The 12,648-nt window shown below is 40.9% G+C and overlaps 1 protein-coding gene across 1 annotated transcript in view; it reads right to left on the minus strand.

Moving 5' to 3' along the window:
* Nucleotides 1-12,648, minus strand: part of CUNH10orf107 (chromosome unknown C10orf107 homolog) — a 158,426-nt gene that overhangs the window by 123,525 nt on the left and 22,253 nt on the right. Inside the window, exons 2-3 of the mRNA XM_019507902.1 lie at nt 11,903-12,012; nt 3,047-3,216 (exon numbers count right to left, since the gene is read on the minus strand). Of these exons, the coding sequence (XP_019363447.1) occupies nt 3,047-3,216; nt 11,903-12,012 (280 nt within the window). The remainder of the gene's footprint in view (nt 1-3,046; nt 3,217-11,902; nt 12,013-12,648) is intronic.

A 12,648-nucleotide genomic window follows, 5' to 3' on the forward strand; every position in this document is an offset into this window, starting at 1 on the left:
CCCCCCCTGTGGACCCTGCTAGCCACTTGATCCTCCCCATGGACCCCAATAACCCTCCTGTTCTCCCCCAAGAACCTGCTTGCCCACGCAATCCCCCCAAGCCCTCTCCCCCACTAGTCTCTCCCCATCCTGACTTGCCTTAGATTAGGTGGCCATTTTTAATTCAATCTAACCTCATCAAATGTCTGTACATACCCAAGGCTATGCACAGGTTACAACAGGATCTTTCATGAAAAAGTGAGAATACTTCTAATAACAAAGATCTCTCTTTTTCTGGGAAAACTTGAATAGCTGTATGCTCCTGAGGACCCCCAGTACCCTCCAATGCCCTACTCTTCCTCCCTTCCTGTTGGAAGGAAGGAGGGAGGGACTGCCCTGACTCCTTGGTAGTCCACCCAGTGCCGAGCTGTCAGGAAGCCCTGTGGAGATCTTGCTGCATTGTCCTGCAGCTGGACCCTTCCTGGACTTGGACAAATCCAGCTGTGGGAGAATCCCCCCTGCCTAATGCACATCTCTGGGTGACTCAGAGTTTGTGTGGGGCAGGAGGCAGTGTAGCTATCTAGCAAAAACATGGGAACCTGTCTGCCATGAGAGCAGAAGGGTGCAAAGAAGAAGCTCCTTGAAATTTGCAGCACTGGAATTTAATGCTTGTTGCTAGCCAGTGCAAGTTATTGTGGATTTTGATACTAAAATGCACATACTGGGCGTACATTGTAATTTGCAAAGACTAGAATGGCAAAAAGAAACATGATGAATTTTTCATAATCTCTTCTGCAGTCCCTCAAACTTTAGAAAAAGAGGCTACACATCACAATTATTATTATTTATATGGAATGTATTCACCACCACAAGTATGCACTTTAAAATTATTTATTATTATTAATAATAATAATAATAATAATAATACTTTAATTATTTATTTGTTCATTCAAGCTATCAGGAATCCAGAGATCAAAGTGTGAATATCTATTACTTGTATAATAACAGACTCATTTCCCTTATTGCTTTAATTCTCTGCTAATCCTGATCTTTAGTTCTTTGTAAAGGAAGCACATTAAAAAAAAAATCACACAATGACAATCTCTATAATTTGGGTGCTTCACCCGTCTCTCCCTCCCTAGCTCTCAATCCTAGTCTCTTTGTCTACCTGACAGCAGGTTCCTGGGTTATGAGTCCCCATCTCCACCAAGCTCCCAGTTCCTGTCTTCTTGTCAGCTAGTCACCCCCTCAACTCCAGTTTCCTAGTCCCAGTTTTTCTTTCTACCCTGTCAACCCCACTTCAGTTTTCATGCCTCTCCATACTCCTGTCCAACTTTGCTCCTCCTTCACCACTTCATCCAGTTTATGTCCTCTCTGTCTTTAAATATGGCAACTTCCTTCTCCTTGCCAAGCAAGCAAACAGAGGCTCATTGCTTTCAGTCCAGATACCTGGACGTAGTACAGCCTGTGGCAACCCAAAGTAAGGAAAGTCCTGTTCCGCCATGGGCTGTAGCGTGTCCAGAAAAATGATTTTTTTTTTACATAAATTAGCTGCTAAAATCTGAACACTGAAAAATGCATCTGAATGGTTATCCCAGGACTGCATCATTGAATCAATGGCAGAAAAAGTGGCAGTGCATTCAGCTGCTCACCAAGCCCTGGTTAAAAGGACAATGTGTGTACACACCAATTCTGAGGAATTTCCATTTCAGGACAACACAGGCACATCTGTTGTCCAGGGACATCTGTTCCTAGCCTCAGAAATATATTCTCTGGCTTCTTTAAAATAATAAGTTTAGATGCCAAAGAGGAGAATAAACAGGAAATATATCACTAGATATACCTCATTCAATGTTCTCCCCCTAAAGTAAGAGTGCTCAACCCCCATCCCACAGGCTAAATCCAGCCCATGGAGCCATGGCATCTAGCCCACAGGGACCCCCATGGGGTGGAAAATTTGGCAGAAGAAGAGTGCCACCACTCCTCCCCACTGCCGAATAACCAAGCTCCATGTAGCTGGATACAGCCCTGCCCCAGCTGATACTGCACAGCTGCTTCCCCGTCACCCAGTCTCTCTCCCCTCCCCCCCATACACCTGGCTTAAGGTTGGGTCACCCACATATGGCCAGATCATGGTCAGGCCACTCCCTATGCCCCATCCCCACCATCTGCTTTGCAGCAGGGTCACTGCCTACCTCCCCCAAGCATCCGCAGTGACCCTTCTCCCCTCCCTACCCCACACCCTGCAGCACTGTCTATCTTGCCCACAGGGTGTAAAGGCTGGGCATCACTGCCCTAAAGCATACACCCCTGCCATAGTCATTTACAGGTGGATCGACCATTGGTCTGCTTCATCATGGCACTCCTTATGTTCTTATGAGTCTTTTTCATTTTTCACAGACCAAGGACACACACTTCCTTGAAAATTTCATCCCAACTCCAAATTTCTTCATAACTCCATGATATTTAGATTCTTCTGGTGCTTATCACTTTTCATTTTTGCATGTTGCTGGTATATTTAGCCCATAAATCTGTAGCAAGCCTATATACTTTGTCAGAAACACTATATCTGACATTCACAAATCTGTTTAAAAGCTGACCTCCAAAGATGAAATGAATGTAATTCACTTACTGTACTGTAGCCTAGTGTTACAGGTTGAACAGAATGTCTCTAACAGCAATGTCTCAAATGTGCCCAAGGCTACAGAGAGTCACTGCCAGCACTGGAACTGGAACTCACAATTTCATTGCTCTTACTCTATTATTATCAATATTATTATTTATATCAAGGCAGCACCCTACTCTTCATGGACCATGGTCCCACTGTGCAAGGCACAAAGAACAAAGAGACAGTCTGTTAGAACAAAATGTCATACCCTCTAACCAAAGTTTAACTGCATTCAACAAGAGCTATATCCATGTACAATGCACAGCAGACTGATACTCTTGAGGAAAATCAATCTTTCAATAATTAGTTCTAATAAAAAATTAAGAACTTATTAAAACAATTAGTTTAGAGAACATTCTCATTTTCAATTTAATTAAATATTTTTAAAATTATACTTACTGCTGAGGTTTTCCAACAAAAAGTTTAATAGAGCCATGAATCCCGAGAGTTGAGTAAGATTGAAATTCATTTCTTTAGCCCACCAAAATCCCAACAGATAGTAGTCTAGTATGACAGCTTCTTTCAAAGATGTCTTCAGTTGCTTAAAATTCAGGAACTCTTCTAGTTTTCTATGGGATATAATTGAATAATAGGTACAAAATTAAGCAAGATATTCTTACAGTATGGACACAAACATATTTTAATCACTTTAAAAGGAAAGTGTGCAGCAGCTCTTATGATTTAACTGTTATGTCTCCATGATTCTGTAGCAATACAAGTTAGCTAAACTGCCATAAACTTGACCCTGAATAAAGCAGGATTATCCATGGAGGGCTTTTACTACCTAATAGTGATACAGAATCATGCAGTTCAGATACGGGTATCCTTTGATATTGTTACAACTGTTACACCTTTATTCTGTTAGAAATCACAGATATGTTCCTGAGACTGGATTCAGCTATACTAATTTGTATATTAGTGCTCATTAGAGGACATATCCATAATTAGAAAAAAAATCCTCAAATTTTTAAACAGCGTTATTTAAATATGCTAACATACAATTTATAGATAAGACCATATTTATCCAAATCCAAGACAACTTCAAATTTAAAATGACACCCAAATAATTAGATTCTGTGTGTGGAAATTTTTTAATTTGTTATAATTTTCCACATACAGAATCTAATTACTGGAGGGTTGTCTTCAATTCATTCTCTCCAACACTGTGATGGGAAAAGCAGTGGCAGGAGGCAAGGGGCCAAATCCTGCCCCTCAACCCCCATGCCTTGCTTTCCCTGTGCCTGTCCCCACTGACTCTTGCCCCACCCCACTGTGCCTGTGCATGGCCATCTTCTGCTTGCTCCCTCCCACAACCTGCCCCCCCCACACACAATTCCTGCATATCTTCTGCGGTGTTTCAGTTCTGGCTCCAGCTCCAGGACAGTAAGCATTGGTGACCCCAGCCCTGGCCCAGCCTAGCCCAAAAGCAGCAGTGGCAGCTCCAGAGCCAGAGCCAAAGCTAAAGGAAAGGAAAGGAACAGGGGAGGAAGAAGGGGTAAGCTGCATGGTCGTCCCCATGCTCTCCCCAAGCCACGCACTGCAGGTCTCCCCCATGCACCTCCCCACTGTGCAGTCTCCCCTGTACACCCTCTATCCCCAACACACAGTCTTCCTTATGCTACCCCTACCAGGCATCCCCTTCCCTGCCACGAGCTACCATGGCCCAGCTCCAGCTTCAGCCCTAGACCCAAAGCTAAGCCACTGCCCTGCCCTGGGCGAGTACTCAACTTTAAGACAAGACCTGTTCTCCTCCATGTTGACTGAGGGAAGAAACCTTGTCTTGATTCAAGTATTCATGTGCATTTTCAAAAAAGAGATGGTGCGAGTGACTTAATGTTTGTATCAATGGATGCAGCTGAGAACTTCTTTTTTATATGTGGGTATTTGTTCTTGTCTTTAGGGTGAAGTTTGGGAAGGAATAAAATAACAAAGCCATATTTCTCCTTCAGAGTAAACATATAACAAAAATAAAGGAGATCCAAAATTACAAATTACTGAGTGAAGCATAGCTCAAAAGTCAAGAAACAGCTTTAATTTAAGTAAAGGAGGGTGAAAGGAAAATATGGTAAATGCATTTTCATATGAACCGACTAAAGGAGCTGGAGCTCCACTTTCCACAGTCATAAATACACCCAAAAGCATAGCTGAGGTTACACATCACAACCACATGACTTAGGCAGTGGCAATGCATAGGGGGTGCACCCCCTGAGAGTGCTTGTGGACACCCTGAAAGGCAGCATTCTCTGCTTAGGTGATGAGCAAGGGCGGCAGGTGGGAGCGGTGCCCCCATTGAAAGTGCCGGCTGTGGAGTTGCGGTGCTAGGGAAAGTGCCACTGGCACTTCCAGGCTTACCTCTGGCCCTTCCTGGTGTGCCACTGACACTTCAGTGTCAGCGCGTGCGACTAGCAGGGGGGATTCCCCTCCCCCTGTCCCTGACTGGCCGCTGGGGGGCAAGTGCCCCCCCGACTCAGGAAGCAACAGTCACCCATGAATTCAGGAATAAATGTGTTCAACAGAACCATACCCTGGGGCAGTTGTGATGTAGCTCCTGCCCCACTCAGCTCCCCAGTGTACCCTCCCTCTTACTCGTTCCTGCTACACCTTGATGGAGTTATTTTTTTCTGTTGTACAAGGGAGGCTGCCCTAGGGTCCCTAAGCAAGCCCTATCCTGCCTTGGCCAGTGAGTCCCTCCCATACCCAGCTCAACCTAGTCCTGTTTTTCAATGCCCTAAGCAGGGCGCCCCTTGGTACCAACACTGCTTCAGGGCACCAGTCACCTTGAGGGCTATTCATGGTCTCCTTCTACCCCTACAGACAAGCCCATACCTTGCAGGTATTATTCCTGATCCATGCACTAGCAGAAGACTTTACCCTACACAGACTCCCTGTCAAGTGTTTAGCAATGCAATTCCAATGGAGTTGTGGGTATGAGATCATGGAGAGAGTGGAGCCACCACTCTGCACAGAAAGGTAGATAACTGTAGGCAGAACTTTGGAGTATGATATAGCCTTAGAACTTGGTGAACAAAGAAAAATAATATTCTAATATTCTTCAAATAATTAATTTGAAAAATAGAACAAATAAGCTGATTTCAGCCCAGCTCTATAAATGGGGAAATTAACTTTTTTAACGTTCCATTGAGTAAACTTCAAAAAATACTGTGAAATTCAGTAACTGTTCAATATTATTCAGCTAATGAAACATGTGCCTGATTTTCTTACCTGAATCTTTCCAATTTTCTTTCTTTCTTAAAAAAAAAAAATAATCACTGGACAAATTACTCCAGGAGTACATAGCGATTAGCATTACAACTTTGTTTTCAGTATTCTTTCCCTTAATAGGTTTAAATACACCCAATCAACCTATTAGCCTTTTAATAGATGCCATACTGAAGAGACATTTGCATTCTATTATCACTTCTGATTTTAGTTTCTTTTCTCAGAGGTTCCTTCAAATTCCTGATCCTAATTTTTTTCTCAAAGTTTAATTTTATATTGCCATAAGCTGTCTAGCAATCGACATGACTAAACCTATGGAGGTTTTTCAACCTTTACTAAGCATTAGCAAATTTTTCAAACCTGCAATATTTGTCTACTGGGATCTCTTAATAATTTCTCTCCATTATGAAGGACAGCCTTCCATTACTATCATTTCCTATTGGTATACAAGTTTTGAATTCACAAGTTTTGCTTCTTCTTGCTGCTATTAATTTCAAAGCTGTGAAAAGTGCTTAAGGGACTTAGAAGTTGATGTTTCATTTCCAAAATGACCTCAGCATGTAAGATTTTAAGTCACTTAGATACTTTTGAAAATTTCTGAAACTTTTCTATTATACTATTCATAAGACGTAATGGCTTAAGGTGGAACAGTTAATCCTTTAAAAAGTTATGCTTTTGTACCATATTCATTAGAGGTGCACCGATACATCGGTCCATATCACTGCACTGATAAAAGGAAAATTGACATTATCAGCAATCAGCATTTTTTGGCTGATGTGGCCGATAATGTCACGGATAAATGCGTGCAGCCACAGCATGTATGCAGCCAGCCCAACAGCTTGGAAAGTCTGTTATGGGGAAGGGGTGTGGGAAGGTGTGTAATAGGGGCAGATTGAGGCACCCATGGTAAGGGAGGGAGTGGGGCAGCACCTGATGCAGGGACAGGCACTGCCCAGCTGAAGTGGGGTGTAGGATTTTCATAGATGTCATAGACATTAGGGCTGGAAGGGACCTCGGAACATCATTGAGTTCAGCCCCCTGCCCGAGGAGAAGGAAGTCAGCTGGGGTCATGGGATCCCAGCAACATAAGCATCCAGATTTCTCTTCAAGGCGTTCAAGGTAGGTCCTTGAACCACCTCCAGTGGCAGGCTATTCCAGACCTTAGGGGCTCAGACAGTGAAGAAATTCTTCCTTATGTCCAGCCTGAAATGGTTTTGCAGGAGTTTATAACTGTTCAACCTTGTCATCCCTTGGGGTGCTCTGGTGAACAAATGTTCCCCCAGATACTGGTGGTCACCTCTGATAAACTTATAGGTGGCCATCAGATCACCCCTGAGCCTGTGCTTTTCCAGGCTAAAGAGCCCCATGGCTCTCAGCCTGTCATTGTAAGGTCTATTTTCCTGACCTCTGATCATGCATGTGGCTCTTCTCTGGACTCTCTCAAGCTTCTCCACATCCTTTTTGAATTGTTGAGCCCAAAACTGGATGCAGTACTCCAGCTGCGGCCTCATCAAAGCCGAGTACAATAGGAGAATGACATCCTGGGATTTGCTTGAGAAGCATCTATGGATGCAAGCCAGCATTTTGCTCACTTTACTAGCCACAGCATCACATTGAAGGCTCCTGTTCATCGTGTGGTCAATGATGACCCTCAAGTCCCTTTCATCCATAGTGCTGGCTAGCGTAGCACTGCCTAGCCTATAGGGATGCTGCTGGTTTTTCTTCCCAAGGTGGAGAACCTTGCATATTAGCAATCAAATCGGTATCGGCCTTAAAATTCTTTATCGGTGCACCCCTAGTGTTCATATGTCTATGAACTTATAGAGCAGAATTAGGCATATCTTTTTTATATTTTCCTTATTTATCCACATGATTAGATTAGTGAGGGGCAGAGCCAAAGACTTCAGTTTACAATTCTGCCAATATAAGCTCAACATTTTCTTAAAGACAACTTAGATTTCATACTTACTCAGTTTTAGCTCAGTACTTCTCAATCTTTTTAGACTCAAGGAACCCCTCAGAAAGTGTCAGCAATTAGTTTTCACTTAATTTTTTACTACAGAAAAATACTAAAGCATTTTTTCTGTTGCAGAGAGCTCAGAAATATCACAACACTATGGATATTCTTCTTTGAAATCTCTGGGATTAGCTCATGAATTATGTTTGCACATTTAACAGTGCTGACATTACATGATATCCCTTGGCACCCCTGAAAGAATCTTAAGGCACCCCAGCATGCCATAGCACCTTGGTTGAAAATCACTGCCTTAGCCTCTTGCATAAAAGATTGTCAACTAGGATGTCAACCTCTGATAATAGTTTCCACTTCCTCCCCTACCCCCACAAAAAAGGAGTCTGTTTTCTCTGCTCTCCATTCTTTCCCATTTAAAAACCAGTACTTACAGTCCTAACAATAGGCAACTGTTTTTCACCCTGCCAAGAGAGCTATCTTGTTGAACAATATGAAAAGAGGAGTAGTATTTATTGAAGGCTTGCTAGATAACATTATAAAGAACATAATCCATTATGTTTTGTTTAAAACATGTATCCCTTTCTTCTGAATGATAAATTTGGGCACCTTTGTTTATACAGGACAGTTAAAAACAGTTATACACTGAAATGGATGTGGCATATGACCAACTGAACTTTACACAATTTGAAACAGTCCATTGTCCTAGCTGCCAGCAGGAGGGTTCAGTATTAAGAGTGTGGTCAGGAGTAAAAAGGTAAGAAAGGTTTATTGACTTAACAAACATACAACTACGTGTAGTATAACAAAACAAGAATGACAGATAATAACAATTTGAGTCGGCAACTTATTGGCAGTCCCCTCTGATGCTTGATATATGACAAGTTCCTCTTCTATAAAGCTCAGCGAAGTCAGGCGTTCCCGATCTATGCTGTCTGACGGGTACCAGGAAGGACCCTGGTATCCAGTCTTCCGGCTCCTCGAGATCCACTGTCCCACTGAATTCAGGTCAGCAGCTAATCTTTGAATTAGTAGCTTTTCTCACAATGCTTCATCTTCCTTCTGCTGATTTCTGGATGTGCTAGCCAATTTATAACTTCTGAGCTATGGTGTTGACTCACAGCCACTCTCACTCTTACACTATGAATTTTCCTTATGGCTGATAAATAGCAGTACAAACCTTTGCATTTTTCTGATAAGGTTAATTTTACTATGTCACTACATGCAAGGCCTTACTACTTTCAAGGCCTCACTAATCTTACAAGGCCTCACTAATCATTTACTTTAATTAAACTCTTAGTGGCAACATACAGCTTACAATGCATAAACAAAAAACAAGAAATACCTGGTCTAATCCTCACAGGGTATTCAGCAAGCACCTTCACCACACAGACATAACTCTCAGCTGTCACAGTCCATATCCTTTTTTTTGAATTTTCTACCAGCATCAAGCTTTCACAATCAGTACTTCTTAAGGAATTAGATTTTTCTGGTATTGCTAAGAATGGCAACATTCATCTTTTCAATATTCTGTAATCTATGTAATTAACAACTGTATTTGAGAATGATTGGGAGAATACACACGTTAGATATCTTTGTTACTACTGTTGATTTTTATGGGGGACAGTAAGATACTCTGGTAGTTGGCAGCACTATGAAACACAGGAATTGCCACACACAGTCACAATTATGGTCCACCTACTCCAGCATTCAAACTCCAACAATGGCATACTTTTCAACTTTTTCTATGTGGAAAAGATGCATTATGCTTAGAAACAGAAGTTTTAATACTGATACTTCTTTCTTGAGCATAGAATGTCCTTGAAGCATTGTGTTTTCAGTCAAGTACAGCATAAAATATACCTATAAAAGTATCTATATACCATCACATACCATAAGCATCTTCCACCATGACCCCCAAAATCAGCCCTCCAAATTTGGAGTGCGTCTTAAGCAGGGAAGCAGATTTTTCACCACTGGAATAGAAGCAAGTGCTCTAATGGCTGTGCTCTAATAGCTACCAAAATGGCTCTATTTCTTTCTGGCCCAGCAAACAGAACAGACAGAGTCCAGTGCTAACCCTCTCTCAGCTGCTAAGGAATCTGCAGTTCCTATTGGTTGAGCACTGTACTAAACAACACTTTATTATTTACAGGACCTTACATAAAAAAACTTTTTAGAGGAAAGAAATAAGGGTTTGCTACCATTTTCACTCTTTTCAGAACCTTTTGAAAGGGTGTGAGGCCTAGCCTGGCTGGTGTCTTGTCTTAACAGAAAGTTCCTATCTCACCCACATCTTCCTTCCAAAATAATAGGAGCACATCTTTTTTGGAAGCATGTGATATTAAATAAAAATATGGTATAAACTGAGGAAAACACAAAAGACCTTCCCTAAAGTTTTCTTTTTCAATCTTAGATGAGAGATTTTGATAATGTATTATAGGTTTATAGTGAATCTTAGTCTCAGTCGAATTGTATATTTCAGTCTCTGTCATAACAGGTAGGAGATCTATCAGATAAGGGAAAACAACAATTAAAAAACCTATTTCATCCTTTTAATGATAGAAGGAGAAGTTTCTTCTCCAGTTTTCCTAACAAGTCCCAATAGATGACATTTTTTCCTCATAGCAAATAATAGAAAGGGGTTATATTGCAAGAAAGCACATCTTTTGAGTGTTGTGTAAAGCAAGCATTTATTCACTGAGAGATGCATTTTCAAATATCCTGAACTGACTTGTGAGCACAAAGTCCCACTGACTTTCAGCTTGCTAGAAAACTTGTTACTATGGGACTTATAATGGACACCCATTATAAATAAGTTATCATTATAAGCTGCTCAGTTATTTAGGTACCTTAGAAAATCATACAAATACAAAGTAAGGTCAATACTTTCAACTTTAGACACCCTAATCTGGTCTCCTAAATCCATATTTAGATATATAATAAACAGTAACAACAGGATATCTCAAGTCAGATGTGGGGCCCTCGCTCTTTTCAGAAGTCTCAAACTGGCTCCTCTTCTTCAGCCAAGCACATCTCGGTATCCATCTAACTTTAAACCCTTTTAAAAAAAAATTATCCAGGAAACTATGGAAACAAATTTCTAACGCAGAAGGAATATACAGGAAGTGCATAAGGATGAAGTTATTATATCTTGCAAAGTTTTGCAAATCTAATAATACACAATTCTAATAAATTATCACCTCTGCTATCTAGATAATTATTTAATTAGCATTCAAAAATATCATTAACATTCAAATTTTCACACCTTTCTTAAGGGTTAAATTTTGTCATGCCCTACATCTTTTTTTTCCAGATGTATATTTTATGGTGCAGTTTTAATCTGAAACCTATTTTTGGAAATTTTATCAAGACTCAGCAGCTGGGACTTCTAAGAGTGTTCATCGTTGGTCTAACTACTCACATTTAAATCAATGGGTCGCTCAGGCTGATACACTGAGCATTTCTATAACCCCACCTAACAGGTATTTCAATAGATCATCTTTTCAAATCATCTTGAAATATAAGCACAAAAATCTAAGCTGATGAAAGGGAAATAAAAAGAGCTGGGAAATATAGGGACAGAATGGAATTACCAATTTAGAGATTTCTCATTTACTGCACAATTTTCATGTAATCCAGTTACACCTCCCCAAAATTGTACTAAATCATCATGAACTGAGCTTATATTTCTTCAGAAAAATGCCATTTTGCCCACATACATAAATCAATGCTACTGGAGTTGATTTAACCAGTTATTTAAACATAATTCTCTCACACAAATTACAGCTTGTGTTATCCATTTCTTTTGCAAATGAGATTATTAAATTTCAAGATAATCATGACTATTAGAGTGAGAGTTGCAGACAGCATGTTCATAAACTTGCCTTCACTTTCAGAATCTGATTTAATATAAGACTTTTATAAAGACAGTACTGTGCCATGTGACAAATATCACAATTATTACCTGATATATTCAATATCAGACTACCAAAGATAGGATGCACAAAATTTCTGGTTCATCCAAACACAAGCATGAGCATTATCTTTATATATTACATACTTACTTTTGAACCCCTTCCATATTTTCTTCAGATAAAACACATATTTGCGTCTCAGAAAGAAAATTCCAAGCTGTAATCTCTCCAGTTATAGTATCTTGATCTTGACCTTCTTCCTACAAAAAAGTATGCTATTTTACAACATTATTTTATTTCCAAGGTATTTTACAGAATATACATAAAGGTATAATTCACCAAACATCAGAAAGGAAATTTTATGTCAGCAATACTATGCAGTAATGAAGCTGGGGAAGAGACAGAAATTATGAGGATGCCTGAAAAAAATTTGCTTGTCTTAAACCAGGTTTAACTGGTAACTCAGTATTATATCATAGGCAATGTAAGATAAAACTAGATGTCTGCATAAATAATTGTTCTGTGCAAAATGGCTAGTATTCACTTCGGATTTGCCCAATTCGGGAGACAGTAATTCAATTCGGTGATTCAAATCAGTGTCCCAAATTGATTCGGCCGCATCTGATTGAGAGATTCGGCCACTGCCGAATCGACCAAATCTCTGAATCAGTCCCATCCCCACCCACTCTCAATGGCTGCCCCACCTCCTCTCCCAGCTCGTGGCTCCTAGAAAAACAAACAGAAAAAGCCCGCACTCACCACCCGCTGCCCCCCTGCTGCATGGGGAGCTCTGCCACGAGCCCCCAGATTGCCCTCACTCTCCCAGCCCCCCCCAAGGCTACCCCACCTGCCCCAACTCCTGGCCCTTTAAAAAAAGCCCCAACTAACCAGCTCCT

This window comes from Gavialis gangeticus, unplaced genomic scaffold (genome assembly GCF_001723915.1).
Source record: "Gavialis gangeticus isolate Ggan-Ray unplaced genomic scaffold, GavGan_comp1, whole genome shotgun sequence".
Taxonomy (NCBI): Eukaryota; Metazoa; Chordata; order Crocodylia; family Gavialidae; genus Gavialis; species Gavialis gangeticus.